The sequence below is a fragment of the Nycticebus coucang genome, chromosome 2 (genome assembly GCF_027406575.1).
Source record: "Nycticebus coucang isolate mNycCou1 chromosome 2, mNycCou1.pri, whole genome shotgun sequence".
NCBI lineage: Eukaryota > Metazoa > Chordata > Mammalia > Primates > Lorisidae > Nycticebus > Nycticebus coucang.
Window position 1 is genome coordinate 8,466,356 of NC_069781.1, and position 21,108 is coordinate 8,487,463.

General features: G+C 50.0%; 1 protein-coding gene across 8 annotated transcripts in view; it reads left to right on the forward strand.

Moving 5' to 3' along the window:
- KYAT1 (kynurenine aminotransferase 1) overlaps window positions 1-20,951 on the forward strand; it is a 49,601-nt gene extending 28,650 nt beyond the window's left edge. For 5 of the 8 annotated variants that reach the window (XM_053560366.1, XM_053560312.1, XM_053560355.1 and 2 more), the window contains 11 exons: window positions 4,393-4,451; window positions 10,594-10,741; window positions 17,103-17,252; window positions 17,330-17,416; window positions 17,659-17,787; window positions 18,218-18,338; window positions 18,638-18,714; window positions 18,838-18,927; window positions 19,039-19,225; window positions 19,306-19,385; window positions 20,290-20,951. In XM_053560366.1, the coding sequence (XP_053416341.1) occupies window positions 4,399-4,451; window positions 10,594-10,741; window positions 17,103-17,252; window positions 17,330-17,416; window positions 17,659-17,787; window positions 18,218-18,338; window positions 18,638-18,714; window positions 18,838-18,927; window positions 19,039-19,225; window positions 19,306-19,385; window positions 20,290-20,448 (1,281 nt within the window). In that variant the 5' untranslated portion in view covers window positions 4,393-4,398 and the 3' untranslated portion in view covers window positions 20,449-20,951. Of the gene's footprint in view, window positions 1-3,217; window positions 4,155-4,392; window positions 4,452-10,593; window positions 10,742-17,102; window positions 17,253-17,329; window positions 17,417-17,658; window positions 17,788-18,217; window positions 18,339-18,637; window positions 18,715-18,837; window positions 18,928-19,038; window positions 19,226-19,305; window positions 19,386-20,289 lie in introns of those variants that run through there. The other 3 variants (XM_053560334.1, XM_053560344.1, XM_053560373.1) reach the window with 3 other exon arrangements.
- The last annotated feature ends 157 nt before the right edge of the window (window positions 20,952-21,108 follow it).

Sequence of the window (21,108 nt, forward strand, 5' to 3'; positions counted from 1 at the left end):
GGATTCCAACACTCAGAGAGAACCTTTCTTAACATTTCGATAAAAGTTTTTCCCTTGGGGGCGGCGCCTGTGGCTCAGTGAGTAGGGCGCAGGCCCCATATGCCGAGGGTGGCGGGTTCAAGCCCAGCCCCGGCCAAACTGCAACCAAAAAATAGCGGGGCTTTGTGGCGGGCGCCTGTGGTCCCAGCTGCTCGGGAGGCTGAGGCAAGAGAATCGCGTAAGCCCAAGAGTTAGAGGTTTCTGTGAGCCGTGTGACGCCACGGCACTCTACCCGAGGGCGGTACAGTGAGACTCTGTCTCTACAAAAAAAAAAAAAAAAGTTTTTCCCTTGGCTCAGCACCTGTAGCTCAGTGTTTAGGGCACCAGCCAAATACACCAGGGCTGGTGGGTTTGAACCCAGCCTGGGCCTGCTAAACAACAATGACAACTGCAACAAAAAACCAGCCAGGCATTGTGGCAGGTGCCTGTAGTCCCAGCTACTTGGGAGGCTGAGGCAAGAGAATCACTTAAGCCCAAGACTTAGAGGTTGCTTTGAGCTGTGATGCCACAGCACTCTACCAAGGGCGACATAGTGAGACTCTGTCTCAAAAATTAATTAATTAGATGTCCATAATTGCTTTAAAAAAAGTTTTTCCCAAGCTTTTTCTTCTATTCATAATGGTCATAGAAAACACACATATATATATATACAAATGGGCTTTACAGTATTTTCTTTCTTTCCTTTTTTTTTTTTTTAAGAGATAATCTCATTTTATCGCCCTCGGTAGAGTGTGTGGTGTCACAGCTCACAGCAACCTCTAACTCCTGGGCTTAGGCGATTCTCTTGCCTTAGCCTCCCAAGCAGATAGGACTACAGGTCCCTTACACAACACCTGGCTATTTTTTTGTTACAGTTTGGCCTTGGGCCAGGTTCGAACGCTCCACCCTCAGTATATGGGGCCGGCACCCTACCCACTGAGCCACAGGTGCCTCCTATTTTCTTTTTTTTTTTTTTTTTGTAGAGACAGAGTTTCACTTTATGGCCCTTGGTAGAGTGCCGTGGCGTCACAGCTCACAGCAACCTCCAACTCCTGGGCTTAGGCGATTCTCCTGCCTCAGCCTCCCGAGTAGCTGGGACTACAGGCGCCTGCCACAACGCCCGGCTATTTTTTGTTGCAGTTTGTCCGGGGCTGGGTTTGAACCCGCCACCCTCGGTATATGGGGCCGGTGCCCTGCTCACTGAGCCACAGGTGCAGCCCTATTTTCTTTTTTTTTTTTTGAGACAGAGTCTCACTTTGTTGCCCTGGTAGAGGTAGAGTGCCACGGCATCATCTTAGCTCACAGCAATCCTTTTGCCTCACCCTCTTCAGTAGCTGGGACTACAGGCACCCAACACAACACCCAGCTAGTTTTTCTATTTTTAGTAGAGACAGGGTCTCACTCTGCTCAGGTTGGTCTCAAACTCCTGAATTCAAACAATCCACCTGCCTCAGCCTTCCTGAGTGCTGGGATTACAGGCCTGAGCCACTTCACCCAGCTGGTATTTCATTTACAAAAGAATCAGAGTCTACGTGCTACTTTGTAGCCTATTTTATTGATATCAATATATTACATCAACAAATAGTCTTCTAAAATGTGATTGTCTCTCCCCACCCTTTTTTTCCCCCGCCCCCTTTTTTTTTTTGAGACAGTCTCACTCTGTTGTAGAGTGCCTGAGTAGAGTGCCATGGTATCATTGTAGCTCACAGAAACCTCAACCTCTTGGGCTCAAGCAATCCTGCGATCCTCTTGTCTCAGCCTCCTGAGTAGGGAGATGGGGTCTTGCTCTTGCTCAAGCTGACTTTGAACTCCTGAGCTCTGGCCATCCACCTGCCTCAGCCTTTCAGAATGCTAGGATTACAGGCATGAGCCAGTGTGCCTGGCCTCCCCCACATTTTCTTTTCTTTTTTTTTTTGTAGAGACAGTCTCACTGTACCGCCCTCTGGTAGAGTGCCATGGCGTCACACGGCTCACAGCAACCTCTAACTCTTGGGCTTACACGATTCTCTTGCCTCAGCCTCCTGAGCAGCTGGGACTACAGGCGCCCAGCTATTTTTTTTGTTGCAGTTTGACCAGGGCTGGGTTTGAACCTGCCACCCTCAGTATATGGGGCCGGCGCCCTACTCACTGAGCCACAGGCGCCGCCCCCCACATTTTCTTTTTAAGACAGGGTGTCCTTCTATCATAGCAGGAGTGATCCTGTGTGTACAAAGTACAGTGGCATGATAATGCATATCTCTCTTTTTTTTTGTGTGTGTGGTTTTTGGCCGAGGCTGGGTTTGAACCTGCCACCTCCGGCATATGGGACTGGCACCCTACTCCTTGAGCCACAGGCGCCACCCGATAATGCATATCTTACAGCAACTTCAAAACTCTGGGCTAAAGTGATCCTTCTAGCTCTGGCTCCTGAGTAGCTAGGACTAAAGGCCTACACTACCATGTCCAGCTAGTATTGTATTTTTTGTAGACATGGGATATCACTGTGTTATCTAGGCTGGTCTCAAACCCCTGGCCTCAAGGGATCTCCCACCTAGACCTCCCAAATTCTAGGATTTAGGCATGAGCTACTGCACCTGGCCTACCACAGTTTTTTTTTGTTTGTTTGTTTCTTTGTTTTGAAACAATCTCACTCTGTCACCCTGGGTAGAGTGCCATGGCCTCATAGCTCATAGAAACCTGACACTTTTGAGCTCAAGTGATCCTTTTGCTTCTGCCTCCCAAATAGCTGGAACTACAGGTGCCTGCCACAACACCCAACTAGATTTTTTATTTTTAGTAGAGATGGGTTCTCACTCTTGCTCAGGCTGGTCTTGAACTCCTGAGTTCAAGCAATCCACCCAGCTCAGCCTCCCAGGCCTCCCATATTTTTAATCATAAAAATAAAACATTTGTTTTAGAACATTTGGATAATAAGAAAATTATAAGGTAAAAAACAAAAAAAAATCTGTTACCCAATCAAAGATAATCACCATGAACATTTTGGTGATAACCTAATTTTCCCTGGTGAGGATCAGCATTGTTTTATTTATTTATTTATTTTTTTGCACTTTTTGGCCGGGGCTGGGTTTGAACCCACCACCTCTGGCATATGGGGTCTGCACCCTACTCCTTTGAGCCACAGGCGCCACCCCAGGATCAGCATTGTTTTAAACTGTGCTAGGCCCGCTGATGTGTGCTGTTGATTCAGTGAAGGGACATGGCTGTCATAGCTGCTTATCCTCCTGGCAAAGTACCATGGGTGCCAGGCCCCATGCTGTATCCTACAAATCACTCACGTTGGCAGGATTCCCAGGATTTGGAAAAACCTGGCCTGGCCCTTACTCAAATAGTGTGGTGGTATTAGGGCCTCCATGCAGGGGCCTGGGGTTGAGACCTGCTTTGGCAGCCACCCAAGGGTCCTGGCCAGCTTCTCCTCTGATCTTGGGCAGGTCCTGAGCCTCTTTAGCTTCAGTGTCCGAATGTGTTTGCTGGAGATGGTCATTGGTCCCCCTAGTGGAGGTGCTGCAGCGGGGGGCTGAGACAAATGCTGGAGACCTGGCTTCACCACCCATCTGGGACTGGCAAACCCACAGGAATGAAAAGTCACTCAGGAACCACACAGCCCATGCTCCCATTGTCTTAATGGGAGACCAAGGCCAGGAGGAGTTGAGTTACCTGTTCAATGTCACCCAGCCCAGGCAGGCTTAGGGCTTAAGCTCTGTGGCCTAGCCAGGTTCTGTACACCTGTTGGTGAGGGGGGAACTGGCCTGGAAGAGACTCAGGAAGGGGAGGGGCAGGCTGGGAAGGAGGACCCCTGAAACCCTCCCAGAACTGAAGTGTCCCCCTCCCCAGACTTAAGAGCATGGCCTTGGTCAAACAGGCCTGAGTCTGAGTGTATTTGCTGTGTGACCTTGAACACATCACTCCCCTGACTCCACCCTCTGTTTTCTCTTCCATAAGATGGGCCCATCCAGATCATTCTGAGGATTAGATGGAAGAGTTTAGCAAGAACTTTGTCAACAGAAACTGCTGCGTCACTGTTGCCATTATCCTGTCCCTTACCTCCTGCTCCTCCTCCTCAAGCCCCGGCTCTTCTTGGGTCAGATTTTACTAAGTTGTGGCTCTGTCTCAGGACGGGTGGAGCCAAGGCTGAGGAGGTGCCTGCAGGTGGGGAAGTTGAGACTGGAGTGGCTGGAGAAGGAAGAAGCCAGGCCTGGGGGCTGGGGGAGTAGGCAGTGGAGGCAGGCTGAATCCTGCCCTGCCTTCTGGACATTCTGATCTCCGCCTCCTACCTGGAAGTGGGTGGGGGTGGGGCTGTGCTCTTTCTCGCTCTGTGTGGACCCAGACTGCTGAACCTAGATACATTCTAACTCTGACCTATTTGCTTGTCACCAGCTCACCATGGCCAAACAGCTGCAGGCCCGAAGACTCAATGGGATCGACCACAATCCCTGGTGAGTCAGCCAGGCTGGGGAGGTGTGTGGGTATCTTCTCAGGCATGTGTTGGCTACCCCTGGGTTTAGTAACTCGGGGATACCCTGGATGGTCACAGTGGGGACTGCAATGTTTGCAGCCACAGTCCAGGAGAGGCAAGACCCAAGGCAGCAGGCTTGCATCCAAATCTCCACTTTATCTTGCTTGGCTGTGGCACTGGCACAGTGACATACATGCTCTGAGCCTCAGCTCCCCAAATGCAAAGTGGATGTTATGACACCTACCTGAAGGGTCTTGGAGAGGGTAAGATGGACTGCTGTCTAGTAGCAATAGCCATTTACCAGACACCAGGCCAAAAGCTTTGCAGGGATTATTTCATTTCCAACTTGGTATGCAGTAAAATAAGCTTGGACAAGTAGGATCACAAAGTGGGCGGCGCCTGTGGCTCAGTGAGTAGGGCGCCGGCCCCATATGCCTAGGGTGGCGGGTTCAAACCCAGCCCCGGCCAAACTGCAACAGAAAAATAGCCGGGCGTTGTGGCGGGTGCCTGTAGTCCCAGCTGCTAGGGAGGCTCAGGCAAGAGAATCGCATAAGCCCAAGAGTTAGAGGTTGCTGTGAGCTGTGTGATGCCACGGCACTCTACCCGAGGGCAGTACAGCGAGACTCTGTCTCTACAAAAACAAACAAACAAACAAACAAAAAAAATAGTATTAGGCCAGGTGCAATGGCTCACACCTGTAATCCTAGCACTCTGGAAGGCTGAGGCGAGTAGATTGCTTCAGCTCAGGAGTTTGAGACCAGCCTGAGCCAGAGCAAGATGCCGTCTCTAAAAATAGCCTAGAATTGTGGTGGGCACCTGCAGTCCCAGCTACCTGGGAGTCTGAGTCAAGAGAATCACTTGAGCCCAAGAGTTTGAAGTTAGTGCCAGCTATGATGCCACAGCACTCTACTCAGGGGCAACAGAGTAGAGGACAGTCTCAAACAAAAAACAAAAACAGAAACAAAAGGCTCGGCGCCTGTGGCTCAAGCGACTTAGGTGCCAGCCACATACACCTGAGCTGGCAGGTTCAAACATAGCCCAGGCCTGCCAAACAACAATGACGGCTGCAACCAAAAAATAACTGGGTGTTGTGGCGAGCACCTGTAATCCCAGCTACTTGGGAGATGGATGCAGGAGACTCGCTTGAGCCCAGGAGTTGGAGGTTGCTGTGAGCTGTGATGCCACAGCACTCTACCCAGGGCGACAGCTTGAGGCTCTGTCTCAAAAAAAAAAATTGGGCCGTGCCTGTGGCTCAGTAAGTAGGGCACTTTCCCCATATACCAGGGTGGCAGGTTTGAACCCAGCCCCAACCAAACTGCAACAACAACAACAACAAAAATAGCCGAGTGTTGTGGCGGGAGCCGAAACGCAAGAGCTCAAGGTTTCTGTGAGCTGTGATGCCACAGTACTTTACCAAGAGCAACAAAGTGAGACTCTGTCTCTAATATTAAAAAAAAAAAAAAAGGGGCGGCGCCTGTGGCTCAGAGGAGTAGGGCACCGGCCCCATATGCTGAAGGTGGCAGGTTCAAACCCAGCCCTGGCCAAAAAAAAAAAAAAAAAAAACTGCAAAAAAAATTTTTTTTTGCTATTTATTTATTTATTTATTTATTTTGAGACAGTCTCAAGCTATTGCCCTGGGTAGAGTGCCATGGTGTCATAGCTCACAGCAACCTCAAACTCAGGCTCAAGCAATCCTCGTGCCTGTTTTTACATTTTTTAGTAGAGACAGGGTCTCGCTTTTGCTCAGGCTGGTCTCGAACTTGTGAGCTCAAGAAATCCACCTGCCTCAGCCTCCCAGAGTGCTGGGATTACAGACGTGATCTATTTTGCCCAGCCTATTGCCTTTTATTTTTACAAAAAAAAGGAGGTGGGGGACCTTTTTTTCTTTCTCTTATCTTTTTGTTTGTTTGTTTGAGACAGCCTTACTCTGTCGCCCTGGGTAGAGTGCCATGGCATCATCCTAGCTCACACCAACCTCAAACTCCTAAGGCTCTTACTTTAGCCTCCCCAGTAGCAGGGACTACAGGTGCCCACCACAACACTCAGCTAGTTTTTGTATTTTGTATTTTTATTTTTAATTTCAGCTTGCTTGTTCATTCTTCGTTTGAAGTGCTCTTTCTTTTTTGTTCATTTTCTTCTTCTCTGGCGGTGCTCTTTCCCATTGTCTCCCCAGTAGCTGGGATTACAGACGCCCACCACAACGTCTGGCTGTTTTTGATGTTGTTAGTAGAGACGAGGTCTTACTCTGGCTCTCTGCTGCTCATACTGGCCTTGAACCTCTGAGCTCAGACAATCCACCCACCTCGGCCTCCCACAGCGCTGTGACTACAGGTGTGAGCCACCACGCCCGGCCTAGTTTTTGTATTTGTACCGCCCTCGGTAGAGTGCCATGGCGTCACACGGCTCACAGCAACCTCTAACTCTTGGGCTTACGCGATTCTCTTGCCTCAGCCTCCCAAGCAGCTGGGACTACAGGCACCCGCCACAACGCCCGGCTATTTTTTTGTTGCAGTTTGGCCGGGGCTGGGTTCGAACCCGCCACCCTCGGCATATGGCCAGCGCCCTACTCACTGAGCCACAGGCGCCACCCTAGTTTTTGTATTTTTAATAGAGATGGAATTTCACCCTTGCTCAGACTGGTCTCGAACTCCTGAGCTTGAGCAATCCACCTGCCTTGGCCTCCCGGTGTATTAGGATTATAGGTGTTAGTCATTGCACTCAGCCTTTCACAAAGATCTTGAACCTCCATTTCCTTCTTGGTTGCTCCAGTGTTTGAATCAGGGAAGCCTGGGAAACCAGGCCCACTGGCTGTGCTCTGGATTGGGCCTCAAAAGGTTCTGGTCCTCTTGTGAGGTAGGCCAGGTGGCCATGTGACCTACTGTGCAGTTAAGGTGAAGTCCAGCTCTATCAGGCTCTACTCGCACAACACAGAACCTTTCTGGAATCCCAGGTGTGGAGTTTTTTTCCCTCATATACCAAAAGCATATCTCTAGTGGCCACTAGCTAAGTGTCCTCTATTTTAATTCCGGCACTGTCTACCTAGAGACAACATCAAATCCCACAAACTGAGTGTTCGGTCCCACAAAGACCACCCCTACTTCTGATGCCAGTCACAAGCCCAGGTTATGCTGTAAGTCAGGATTCCCATGAACTCTTTTTTTTTTCTTTTTTTAGAGACAGAGTCTCACTTTATGGCCCTCGGTAGAGTGCCGTGGCCTCACACAACTCACAGCAACCTCCAACTCCTGGGCTTAAGTGATTCTTTTGCCTCAGCCTCCCGAGTAGCTGGGACTACAGGCGCCCGCCACAACGCCCGGCTATTTTTTTGTTGCAGTTTGGCCGGGGCTGGGTTTGAACCCGCCACCCTCGGTATATAGGGCCAGTGCCTTACTGACTGAGCCACAGGCGCCGCCCCCCATGAAGTCTTTTAATTTTTTTTTTTTTAATTGAGACGGAGTCTCACTTTGTCGCCCTCTGTAGAACACTGTAATGTCATAGCTCACAGCAACCTAAAACTCTTAGGCTCAAGCGATTCTCTTGCCTCAGCCTCCCTAGTAGCTGGGACTACAGGTGCCTGCCACAACGCCCAGCCTATTTTTTTTTTTGTTTAGCAGGCCTGAGCCGAATTCAAACTCACCAGCCCCAGTGCATGTGGCTGGCACCCTACCCACTTGTGCTACAGGCTCCCACTCCTCCCTGAATTCATTTGCTAGAGTAGCTTAAAGAACTCAGGAAAGCACCTACTTACCTTTACCCATTTATCGTAAAGGTCACTACAAAAAATACAGATGAATAGCCAGACAAACAGATGTACAGGGCGAGCTGTGGGGAAGCTTCCTCCAGGACTCTCTGGGTGATCTCCTCTCCAGAAGCCCCTTAGACTCAGTCCTTTGGTTCTTATGGAAGCTTCATTACATAGACACAATAGATTAAATCATTGGCCAGTGGTCTACTGGCTTGACCTGAAGCCCCTGTCCCCTCAGTGGAATTCTAGAGACTGATAGTTTAACCCTCTAATCGCATGGTGGTCCCCATGGCAACCAGCCCCACCCATCCTGACTCTGTCTAGGCCCTCCTTCCTCTATCTATACCCCTGCCTCCCACTAATCTTTCTTTTTTTTTTTTTTTTGAGTCAGAGTCTCTTTTTATCACCGTTAGTAGAGTGCTATGGCGTCATAGCTCACAACAATCTCCAACTCTTGGGCTCAAGTGATTCTTTTGCCTCAGCCTCTCAAGTAGCTGAGACTACAGGCACCTGCCAAAATGTCTCACTATTTTAAGAGAAGAGATCTTGGTCTTGCTCAGGTTGGCCACCCGTCATTTTATTAGCATGCAAAAGGTGCTCCAGAGAGTCCAAGGATTTTAGGAGCTCTAAATTGGAAGAAAAAACTGGTAGGCAGGCTGAGAAATGCAGGAAGGTTTTTTTCGTGATTCACAGACTCAACAGAGTTGGGGGCTGTCAGACTCCCAAACCCACTCCCCTCTCTTATTACTGTGGCCTCCCCTCCCACTGAGGCCAGGGGAGGCTAAATCTGCAAAGGCAGCACAGAGCAGGAGGTGGCCTGGAAGGACTGCATGGCACAGGCAGGGATGCCAAGAGAGTCCGCAAAACAGGGCCCTAGCTCCTACAGACCTCAGGGTGGTGGCCTGGGATTAGGATCCTGGAGACCTGATCTAGAGCAATGTTTTTCAACTTTGTTTTTTTTGTGGTTTTTGGCCAGGGTTGGGTTTGAACCCGCCACCTCTAGCATATGGGACCGGCGCTCTACCCCTTTGAGCCACAGGTGCCGCCCTTTTCAACCTTTTTTATTTATTTATTTTTTTTGGCCAGGGCTGGGTTTGAACCCACCACCTCTGGCATATGGGACCAGCGCCCTACTCCTTGAGCCACAGGTGCTGCCCGCTTTTCAACCTTTTTTAATCAACCTATGGTTGAACTTCTTCAGCACACTCAAATTGTGTTGATCAAAAAAGAGTAAAAGGGGGTGGCGCCTGTGGCTCAAGGAGTAGGGCACCGGTCCCATATGCCGGAGGTGGCAGGTTCAAACCTAGCCCCGGCCAAAAACCACAAAAAAAAAGAGTAAAAGGAGGAGGCGCCTGTGACTCAGTGAGCAGGGTGCCGGCCCCATATACCGAGGGTGGCAGGTTCAAACACGGCCCCGGCCAAACTGCAACAAAAAAATAGCCGGGCATTGTGGGAGGCGCCTGCAGTCCCAGCTACTGGGGGGCTGAGGCAAGAGAATCTCCCAAGCCCAAGAGTTGGAGCTTTCTGTGAGCCGTGACACCACAGGGAATAAAGTGAGACCGTCTCTAAAAAAAAAATAATAATGTGGCTCGGCACCTGTAGCTCAAGTGGCTAAGGCACCAGCTGCATACACCAGAACTGGCAGGTTCTAATCCAGCCTAGGCCTACCAAACAATGACCACTACAACCAAAAATAAAAAATAAAAAAACTGGGCGTTTTGGCTGGCGCCTGTAGTCCCAGCTACTTGGGAAGCTGAGGCAAGAGAATTGCTTGAGCCCAGGATTTGGAGGTTGCTGTGAGCAGTGATGCCACGGCACTCTACCCAGGGCAACAGCTTGAGGCTCCGTCTCAGAAAATAATAATATAATAATTAATAAATAGGCTTGGCGCCTGTGGCTCAAATGGCTAAGGTGCCAGCCACATACACCTGAGCTGACGGGTTTAAATCCAGCCCGGGCCCACCAAACAACAATGACGGCTGCAACCAAAAAATAGGTCCCAGCTACTTGGGAGACTGAGGCAAGAGAATCGCTTAAGCCCAGGAGTTGGAGGTTACTGTAAACGGTAATGCTGCGGCACTCTACCCAGGGTGACAGCTTGAGGCTCTGTCTCAAAAAAAAAGAAATAGAGAAATCAGCTGGGCATGGAAGTTCAAAACCTGGGCTGCCTCGCAAGGTGGGCGCGGTACCTGGCCTGCCTGATCCCAAAGCAGGGGACTGCTTGCACCCTCGTGTGGGTCTTGAGGCCAAGGCACATGCTGGTTGCCCAGTTTTCCTAGAACTGGCTTTGCACATGCTCAGCCTGCCCTGGAAAGAGGCAGAAGTCAAGATCAGGATGGAGGGGTGGGCTGGTGCTGACTCTCCATTTGTCCCCTAGGGTGGAATTTGTCAAACTCTCCAGTGAGCCTGGCGTTGTGAACTTGGGGCAGGGATTCCCTGACTTCGCACCCCCAGACTTCGCTTTGGAAGCCTTTCGGCGTGCTGTCAGCGGGGACTTCATGCTCAACCAGTACACCAAGCCATTTGTGAGTCTCCTTGCCTCTCCTAGACGCCCTGGGAGATGAAGGCCAGGCCTTTTTAGACATTAAGCCCCCATGGGTGTCAGTGTCCTGGGCAAAGCCCCAGGAATTCAGTCAAGCTGTAGTTCAACATTTGCTGAGTGTCTACTCTGTCCCAGGATCTGTGTCTCATTATTCAGTGGGGAAAGCAGCTGAGAAACTGGTCATGACAAAGGCAGTTGATAAGCGTGGTGATGGAGGAAGAGGGGGTATAGTGGGACCAGGTAAGAGGGGATGAAATCTGGGGAGACTGGGAAAAACTTACTGGAAGAGGTAACAGTTAAACCAAGCCCTGAAAGACAAGCTGCTGCTTGGATTACACTTTAAATTCAAACTTCCTGTAAAGGGCCATATAATAAATATTTACCAAGCTTCCAGTGTGAATTCTGGTTCTTAAACTTTGGCAGGTACCAGAATGGCCTGGGGGGAAGTCCTTTCCAATTCACTATCCAGAGATAATCACTGCCCGCATCTTGCTACTTTGTTGAAGAGTGTTGTAGACTTTTTAACTGTTTTAACTTTTTATTTATTATTTTATTTTATTTTAATTTTTTGAGATAGCATCTCACTATGTCGCCCTCAGTAGAGTGCTATGATATCACAGCTCACAGGGGCCTCCAACTCTTGGGCTTAAGTGATTGTCTTGCCTCAGCCTCCCAAGTAGCTGGGATTATAGATGACGGCCACAACGCTGGCTATTTTCTTGTTGGCAGTTGTCATTGTTTAGCTGGCCTAGGCCAAGTTCAAACCTGCCAGCCTCAGTGTATGTGGCTGGCACTGTAACCACTATGCTAAGGCCCCTGAGCCTTTACATGCATTTTTAAAAAGTTAAAACAGGCTTGGTGCCTGTAGTACAGTGTTTACAGCACCAGCCACATGCACTGAGGCTGACAGGTTTGAACCCAGCCCAGGCCAGCTAAACAACAATGACAACTGCAACAAAAAATAGCCGGGCATTGTGGCAGGCGCCTGTAGTCCCAGCTACTTGGAAGGCTGAAGCAGGAGAATCTATTAAGCCCAAGAGTTGAAGGTTGCTGTGAGCTGTGATGCCATAGCACTCTATCCAGGGCAACATAGTGAGACTCTGTCTCAAAAAGAAAAAAAAATGTCTGTAAAAATGTACGCATGTTTTAACACAAATGGACTCATGCTATACATGTCGTATATCTTTTTTTTTTTTTTTTTTTTTTTTTTGGTTTTTGGCCGGGGCTGGGTTTGAACCCGCCACCTCCGGCATATGGGTCCGGCACCCTACTCCTTGAGCCACAGGCACCACCTCATGTCGTATATCTTATTATTTTTTTTTTTTTTTGTAGAGACAGTCTCACTTTATTGCCCTCAATAGAGTCCTGTGGCATCATAGCTTATAGCAACCTCCAACTCCTGAGCTTAGGCAATTCTCTTGCTTCAGCCTCCCAAGTAGCCAGGACTACAGATGCCCAACACAACGCCCGGCAATTTTTTTGTTGCAGTTTTGCTGGGGCCGGGTTGGAACCCTCCACCCTCAGTATATGGGGCTGGCGCCCTACCCATTGAGCCACAGGCACCGCCCCTATATCTTATTTTGTTAAAAAGAATATTGCATGTATATTTCCATGTTGGAACAGCCTCGTTCTTTTTAATAGCTACATAGTATTCTGTTGCCTATATAAGGACCCAGGGAAAGCTTTTCCTTCACTCTCTGAAGGTTCGCTGAAAACTCAACTCAGAAAAGTAAACTAATAGTAGAAGTGGCATATAAGGGCCGGGCTTAGCAGCTCAGGCATGTAATACTAACACTCTGGAAGGCCAAGTTCAGGTGGATTGCCTGAGCTCAGGAGTTCAAGACCAGCCTGAGCAAGAACGAGACCCTGTCTCTACTAAAAAGAAATACAAAAACTAGCTGGGCATTATAGTAGTAGCCTATAGTTCCAACTACCCAGGAGGGTGAGGCAAGAGCACGGTTTAAGCCCAAAAGTTTGAGGTTGCTGTGAGTAAAGATGACACGGGACTCTACCCAGGGTGACAGAGTGAGACTGTCTCAAAAAAATTAAAAATACGCTCAGTTCCTGTAGCTCAGTGACTAGGGCGCTGGCCACATACACCGAGGCTGGTGGGTTCGAACCTGGCCAGGGCCTGTTAAACAACAATGTCAACTACAACAAAAATATAGCCTGGTGTTGTGGTGAGCACCTGTAGTCCCAGCTACTTGGGAGGCAGAAGCAAGAGAATCACTTAAGCCCAAGAGGTGGAGGTTGCTGTGAGCTGTGATGCCATGGCACCCTACTGAGAGCCACGTAGGAGACTCTGTCTCAAAAATAAATAAATAAATACCTTTTTTTTTTTTTTTTTTAGAGACAGAGTCTCACTTTGTCACCCTGGGTAGAGTGCCGTGGCGTCACAGTTCACAGCAACCTCCAAGTCTTAGGCTTAGGTGAGTCTCTTGCCTCAGCCTCCCAAGTACCTGGGACTACAGGCACCTGCCACAACGCGCGGCTATTTTTTGTTGCAGTTTGGCCGGGGCTGGGTTTGAACCTGCCACCCTCGGTATATGGGGCCAGCGCCCTACTCACTGGGCCACAGGCACCACCCTAAATAACACTTTTTTTGTTGGGTCTATGGGTCTTTTATGTAGCTAGAGGAAAATTCTGTTTCCATCCGTTGATCTTTGAAGACCTTTTATTCAAAATACTCATAATGGGCTCAGCACCTGTAGCTCAGCGGCTAGGCTGCCAGCCACATACACTGGAGCTGGTGGGTTCGAATCCAGCCTGGGCCTGCAAAAAACTGACAACTACAACCAAAAAATTAATAAAAAAATAGCCGACTGTTGTGGTGGGTGCCTGTGGTCCCAGCTACTTGGGAGGCTGAGGCAAGAGAATCGCTTAACCCCAAGTGTTTGAGGTTGCTGTGAGCTGTGACACCACTGCACTCTACCAAGGGCGACATAGCGAGACTCTCTCTCAAAAAAAAAGAAAGAAATCATTATGCCAGGGAGCCATGTGTTAAAGGGAAGTCCCCTGCACTCCTTCACCTACAGGTGCCATTGTTGATTTAACCAGCTTTATGCTAATAGACACTAGTATCATATCAGATATCTCATTATCACAAATAATGCTATAGTGAATATCCTTCTGTGGATATTCAGCTTTGTATACAGGTGGATTTCTCTAAGATAAATTCTTCAAAGTAAAACTTCCGAATCAGGCTCGGTGCCTGTAGCTCAGCAGCTAGGGCGGCCAGCCACATACACTGGAACTGGCAGGTTTGAATCCAGCCCAGGCACGCCAAACAACAATGACAACTACAACCAAAAACTAGCTGGGTGGCTGGGTGTTGTGGTGGGCACCTGTAGTCCCAGCTACTTGGGAGGCTGAGGCTAGAGAATCACTTAAGCCCAAGAGTTTGAAGTTGCTGTGAGCTGTGACACCCCGACACTCTACCCAGGGCGACAGCTTGAGACTCTGTCTCAAAAAAAATAAAATAAAATAGCACATGTTCTCTCTCTCTCTCTCTCTCTCTCTCTCTCTCTCTCTCTATATATATATATATATATATTTTTTTTTTTTTTTTTTTTTTTTTTGAGACAAGGTCCAGGCTGGAGTGCAGTGGCACCATGATAGCTCACTGTAACCTCGAATTATTGGGCTCAAGCCATCTTCTTGCCTCAGCCTCCTGAGTGGCTGGGCTACAAGCACATACCACTATGCCTGGCTAAATGTTTGTTTTAGAAATGGGATCTCACTGTGTTGCCCAAGCTGATCTTGAACTCCTGGCCTCAAGTGATCCTCCCACCTTGGCCTCCCAAAGTGTTGTGAATACAGGCATAAACCACTAAACCCAGACTAACTTTTTTTTTTTTTTTTGAGACAGAGTCTCACTATGTTGCCCTGGGTAGAATGCCGTGGTGTCACAAGTCACAGTAACCTCAAACTTTTGGGGTTAAGCAATTGTCTTGCCTCAGCCTCCTAAGTAGCTGAGATTACAGTCGCCCACCACAACACCTGGCTATTTTTAGAGGGTGACATATACACATATATATATATATATATATATATATGTATCTATGTGTGTGTGTGTGTATAGTTTGTTTGTTTGTTTGTTTTTTGGAGACTGAGTTTTACCTTGTCACCCTCTGCAGAGTGCAGTGGTGCCGTACCTTACTACAACCTTAGACTCTTTAGTTAAACAATTCTATGCCTCAGCCTCCCTAGTTGCTGAGACTACAGGTGCCCACCACAACACGTGGCTATTTTTAGAGACGTGGTCTCACTCTTGCTCAGGCTGGTCTCAAACTTGTGAGCTCAAACAATCCACTTACCTCAGCCTCCCAGAGTGCTAGGATTACAGGCATGAGCCACCAAGCCCAGCCTAACATATTCTTATAATATTATAGTAGCATTTCAATGTTGCTTTTTCTTTCTTTCTTTCTTTTTTTTTTTCTAGAGACAGAGTCTCACTCTGTCACCCTTGGTAGAGTGCCATGGAGTCACAGCTCACGGCAACCTCCAATTCTTGGGCTTAGGCTTCTCTTGCCTCAGCCTCCCGAGTAGCGGGATTTATAGGCACCCGCCACAATGCCCCGTTTTTTTTGTTGTTGCAGTTCGGCGGGGTTCGAACCCACCACCCTTGGTATATGGGGTTGCACCCCACCCACTGAGCCACAGGCGCCACCCCCCAATGTTGCTTTTATTTGCTTTGCTTTGGTTACTATTTCTGTATGCAACAGCATTTTTGTTCATTTCTGCATTTGGGTATGTTATTTTTGTCTTGCTGCTTTGTTCGTTTTTGCATTCGGGAGTGTATCTTATGTTGCAATGCTTTTGTCTTTGCTCATGACACCTTTTGATGTACAGAAAATTTTCATTTTTGTCTTCTAGACAAGGTATCGTTCACTTGGCTTAGCCTTGAGTATTTTATAAGTATCCTCAGCAAATAAGCTTATGGATCCAAGGGTCCTCTCAAAGTGGGGTACCAGGTGCGGTGGCTCACGCCTATAATCCTAGCACTCTGGGAGGCTGAGGTGGGTGGATTGCCTGAGCTCATGAGTTCGAGACCAGCCTGAGCAAGAGTGAGATCCCATCTCTACTAAAAATAGAACTGAGGCAAGAGGATTGCTTGAGCCCAAGAGTTGGAGGTTGCTATGAGCTATGATGCCACAGCACTCTACCCAGAGCAACAGCTTGAGACACTGTCTAAAACAACAATAACAACAACTACAAAAATTCAGGGCTCGGCACCTGTAGCACGGTGGTTATGCACCAGCCACATACGTAGTGAGATTCTGTCTCAAAAAAAAAAAACAGGGTGGGGCGGCGCCTATGGCTCAGTCGGTAAGGCGCTGGCCCCATATACCGAGGGTGGCAGGTTCAAACCCGGCCCCGGCCAAACTGCAACCAAAAAATAGCCGGGCATTGTGGCGGGTGCCTGTAGTCCCAGCTACTCGGGAGGCTGAGGCAAGAGAATCGCTTAAGCCCAGGAGTTGGAGGTTGCTGTGAGCTGTGTGAGGCCACGGCACTCTACCGAGGGCCATAAAGTGAGACTCTGTCTCTACAAAAAAAAAACAAAAAAAACAGGGTGGCACCCATAGCTCAGTGGGTAGGGTGCTGGCGTTATACACCGAGGCTGTGGGTTCGAACCTGGCCAGGGCCATCTAAAACAACAATGGCAACAACAACAACAAAATAGCTGGGCATTGTGGTAGGCACCTGTAGTCCCATCTACTTGGGAAGCTGAGGCAAGAGAATCACTTAAGCCCATGAGTTTGAGGTTGCTATGAGCTATGACTCCACGGCACTCTACCCAGGGTGATAGCTTGAGACTCTGTCTCCAAAAAAAAAAAAATCAATGTGGCACCCATAGCTCAGTGGGTATGGCGCTGGCTACACGCACCAAGGCTGGTGAGTTCGAGCCCAGCCCAGACCAGCTGAAACAATAATGGCAAAAAAAAAAAATAGCTGAGCGTTGTGTCTGGTGCCTGTGGTCCCAGCTGCTTGGTAGGCTGAGGCAAGGGAATTGCTTGGGCCCAAGAGTTGGAGGTTGCTGTGAGCTGTGATGCTATGGCACTCTACTCAGGGCGACAGCTCGAGACTGTGTCTCAAAAAAAGCCTCAATCTCTTAAAAAAAAAAAATCAAAGTGGGGTACCTCCAGAGCTGCAAAGTAAAGTCCTATTGCTACCCATCAACTATGTGTGATCCGAGACAAGTTATTTCCTTTCTCTGGGTCTTTATTTTTTCTACCTATCAAATGGTAGGGATTAAATAATAAGTCTCTTTCAAAGCTGGCGGGAGGATGGGCATGAGAGTGGGCCTAGGCTGGACCTGGTGACTAATTCCTGCTGTCCTGCAGGGTTACCCACCACTGAAAGAGATCCTGGCAAGTTTCTTTGGGAAGCTGCTGGGCCAGGAAGTGGACCCACACAAGAACGTGCTGGTGACTGTGGGAGCCTATGGGTCCCTGTTCACATCCTTCCAGGCCCTGGTGGATGACGGTGATGAGGTGAGTGGCCAGACTTGGGTTGGGTGGGGGTGAGGTCAGGGCTGTGCTGACCCCAGCTAATCTGACTCTTATGTCAGGTCATCATCATTGAACCCGCTTTTGACTGTTATGAGCCCATGACGTTGATGGCAGGGGGTCACCCTGTATTTGTGTCCCTGAAGCCGGTAAGCAAGTTAGGTGGGGTATGGGTGGGTAGAGGATCCCCAGGTGTGGGCTGACTTGGACCCTGGGAGGTAGGAAAGGGGGAAAGAAGCGAAAGAGGACAGTTCCTCTGAGCTGGGAGAGTGGAGGAGAGGTCTGTGTATGCACAGACCAGAGGAGAGGAGGTGAGGACAGATTCTGCCTGGGGGAGGAGCTGAGTGTCAGGTGGGCAAGTATTGCTACCTGCTGCCACCTACTCTTGCAGAGTCCCATCCAGGATGGGGAACTGGATTCCAGCAGCAACTGGAAGCTGGACCCCACAGAGCTGGCCAGCAAATTCAGCCCTCGCACCAAAGCCCTGGTCCTCAACACACCCAACAACCCCCTGGGAAAGGTACCTGAGAGACCTTTCCAGAGACCCCTCCAGACTGGGTTCACATTCCCCACACTACCCCTGATTTGCTGCTGTGGGGCCTCAGTTTCTTTATCTGTGAAGTGGGAGGACCACACATGATGAGCTCTGCGGACCAAGGCTACAGAAGCCGAGCCCCAGGGATAGCAGCAGGAATAAGCAGGGAAGGCATGAGGGCTGGGGTGGGAGAGTAGGCTGGGTGCCTCCATCGCTTCCCAGTGACCTTCACACAGATGCTTAGCCTCTAGCACTGTTTCCTCAGCAGTAAAACAGGATCATGAAAGAACCGGCCTCCTGGGTCCGTGCTGCAGGGATCAGTGGGACGGCATGGAACCATTAATCTCTCCAAACAGGGCTACATGTTTGGGGACTGTCCTGGCTGCAGGTCTGTACCCTCCTTTGGTCCCCATAGGTGTTCTCCAGGGAGGAGCTGGAGCTGGTGGCCAGCCTGTGCCAGCAGCACGGCGTGGTGTGCATCAGTGATGAGGTCTACCAGTGGGTGGTTTATGACGGCCATGAGCACGTCAGCATCGGTGAGCCAGGCCAGCCTGGGCCTTCCCCTTTGTGGCAGGGGCTTGACCTGCTTTGAGAGTCAGCACAGGCCTGATGTGTAGGACCCAAAGGTCGGGAGTCTCACAGGTCCTGTGGCCTTTTTCTCCCTGAGTGCAGAGGATCACAGTAGCATCTGCCCCAGATTGTTGAGGGGGTGAGATGAAACAAGTCCTGCAGAGAACTTAGTATATAGAGGAGTCCAGAATGTTGGGCCTGCGAATGCCCGTGGGGCACAGGCTATCCCCCCATCTCAGTGGCTGCTCTCTTTGGCCTTGGGCAGCCAGCCTCCCTGGCATGTGGGAACGGACCCTGACCATTGGCAGTGCTGGCAAGACCTTTAGCGCCACTGGCTGGAAGGTGAGTTGATGAGGGTGAAGTGTAACCCCCTCCCTAAGATCCACAGCAGGTGAGCCTGGGAATTGAGAAAGGGTTTGGCCAGGCCTGGAAGGGCCTCATCTCCTACCTGTGTTCCTGGTCCAGGTGGGTTGGGTCCTGGGTCCAGATACCATCATGAAGCACTTGTGGACTGTACACCAGAACTCTATCTTCCACTGCCCCACACAGGGCCAGGTGAGGAGGGGCAGGAGACCCAACAGTGGTGGGGGAGGGGATCTACAACAAAGGAGCCCAGGCTGAAGCATCAGGGGACACCTGATCTCTCCGTCCATCTGCCCTGCCTAGGCTGCAGTAGCCTGGAGCTTTGAGCGGGAGCAGGTGCACTTCGGCCAACCCAATAGCTACTTTGTGGAGCTCCCGCAGGCCATGCAGCGCAGGCGTGACAACATGATCCGCAGCCTGCAGTCAGTGGGCCTGAAGCCCATAATCCCCCAGGGCAGCTACTTCCTCATCACAGACATCTCGGACTTCAGTGAGTGGGACCGGCTGGTCTGGGGCAGTGTCTGGGAGGTGGGAGGCCACCTAGGGCTCAGCATGACCTCTGTCCCCCAGAGAGAAGGATGCCTGACTTGCCTGGCACTGCAGATGAGCCCTACGACAGCCGCTTTGTCAAGTGGATGATCAAGAATAAGGTGGGCTGGGCCAGCTGTATGTGGTTTCACAGGTTGTGGGCTGTTCCAGGGTGCCCAGCCAAGGGGCTGATGGGCCACAATCCAGCCCATCCTCTGCCAAGAAATCTGCAGGCTTGTACCTGCTTCTGATTTGCACAAAAATGCCACGGAGGGTGGTGCCTGTGGCTCAAAGGAGTGGGGCGCCGGCCCCCGTATGCTGGAGGTGGCGGGTTCAAACCCAGCCCAGGCCAAAAACTGCAAAAAAAAAAAAGAAAGCAAGAAAAAATGCCACGGAGATAGGCAGGATTTCCTGCCTCCCTGGGACTTGGTATTCCTGTCTGTACAGTGATGACTTGGCCATTATCACTAAGCTTGTCCTTCTAGCTGAGATTCATGACTCTTTTTGTTTTTTTAAGACAGAGACTCTGTCACCCCGAGTAGAGTGCCATTTCATCATAGCTCACAGCAAACTCAAACTTTTGGGCTCAAGAGATCTTCTTGCCTTAGCCTTTTTCTTTTTCTTTTCTTTTTGCAGTTTTTGTCCGGGGTTGGGTTTGAATCCCCCACCTCCAGCATATGGGGCCAGCGCCCTACTTTTTCTATTTTAATAGAGACAGGGCCTCACTCTTGCTCAGGCTGGTCTTGAACTCCTAAGCTCATGCAATCCTCCTGCCTCGTCCTCCCAGATTGCCAGGATTGCAGGAGTGAGCCCCTGCATCCGGCCTCAGATTCATAACTTAAGGCTTGTTGCTTTCAGCCTCCATCCCCTCTGTACACAGGAGGAACGACATTGTCAATTCTTCTCCTCTGACCTTGGCACAGCACTTTGAGGTGCTAGAGTTAACTTCCCTTTGTTCCCACCCTGAGGCTCTCTATGTCCCCCTGAACTGAGGCCATGTTGAGACATGGCCATCCTCCTCCCCAGGGCTTGGCGTCCATCCCTGTGTCCATCTTCTACAGCGAACCTCATCGGAAGCTCTTTGACCACTATATCCGCTTCTGTTTTGTGAAGGTAAAGGGTGGAGCTGGGGGAGGAAAGACCTCCCCAAGCTCCCAAGGCCTTGGGGAGTGTAGGAGAGGGTAGGACCAATCTTTGCTTGTGCAGGATGAATCCACGCTCCAGGCCATGGACGAGAAGCTGCAGAAGTGGAAGGCTGAACTCAAGCCCTGATGCCACCTCCTGGGCCCTGACCCTTCTAGTCCCTACACACTCTTGTCTCTTTCTAGGTCAGGGGAAGATGGTGCCAGGAGATTCCTTCTCTGTGACAGAATGGGAAGTCAGGTGTCCCCTCCCCACAGTGCCGATACTCCTGTCCCCAAGGTGAAGGAGGCCTGACCTGACCTCTTCCTGCCCCTCTGTGGGTCAAGTCACAGGGCCTTGGGTTGCTTCTGGTCTTCCCAGTGTGGCTGGACTGACAGGGCAGAGTCCCTCAGTGTGTCCAGCCTCATGTTGCCAGCCTTGCATGCCCTAGCTAAGGCTCAGGCGTAACCTCTGCCTGTCCTATCTAATCTTGACCTTGGGAAGTTGCGTTTAGTCTTGATTCCTCAAGCCACTCATTTCTACCCATAATAAAATTTTAAGTTACTTAAACACTTACTGACAGCTTCTCTTTGCTTCACACTCTGGTGCCAATAGCCAGTCTGGACTTGGTTGGGATGGGAGGAGCCTCAAAGAACCTCAGGCTCCCCTTCCACTTCGTACAAACTTTTTTTGTGTAATAAAAGCAAGGCCCATGGCAGCACA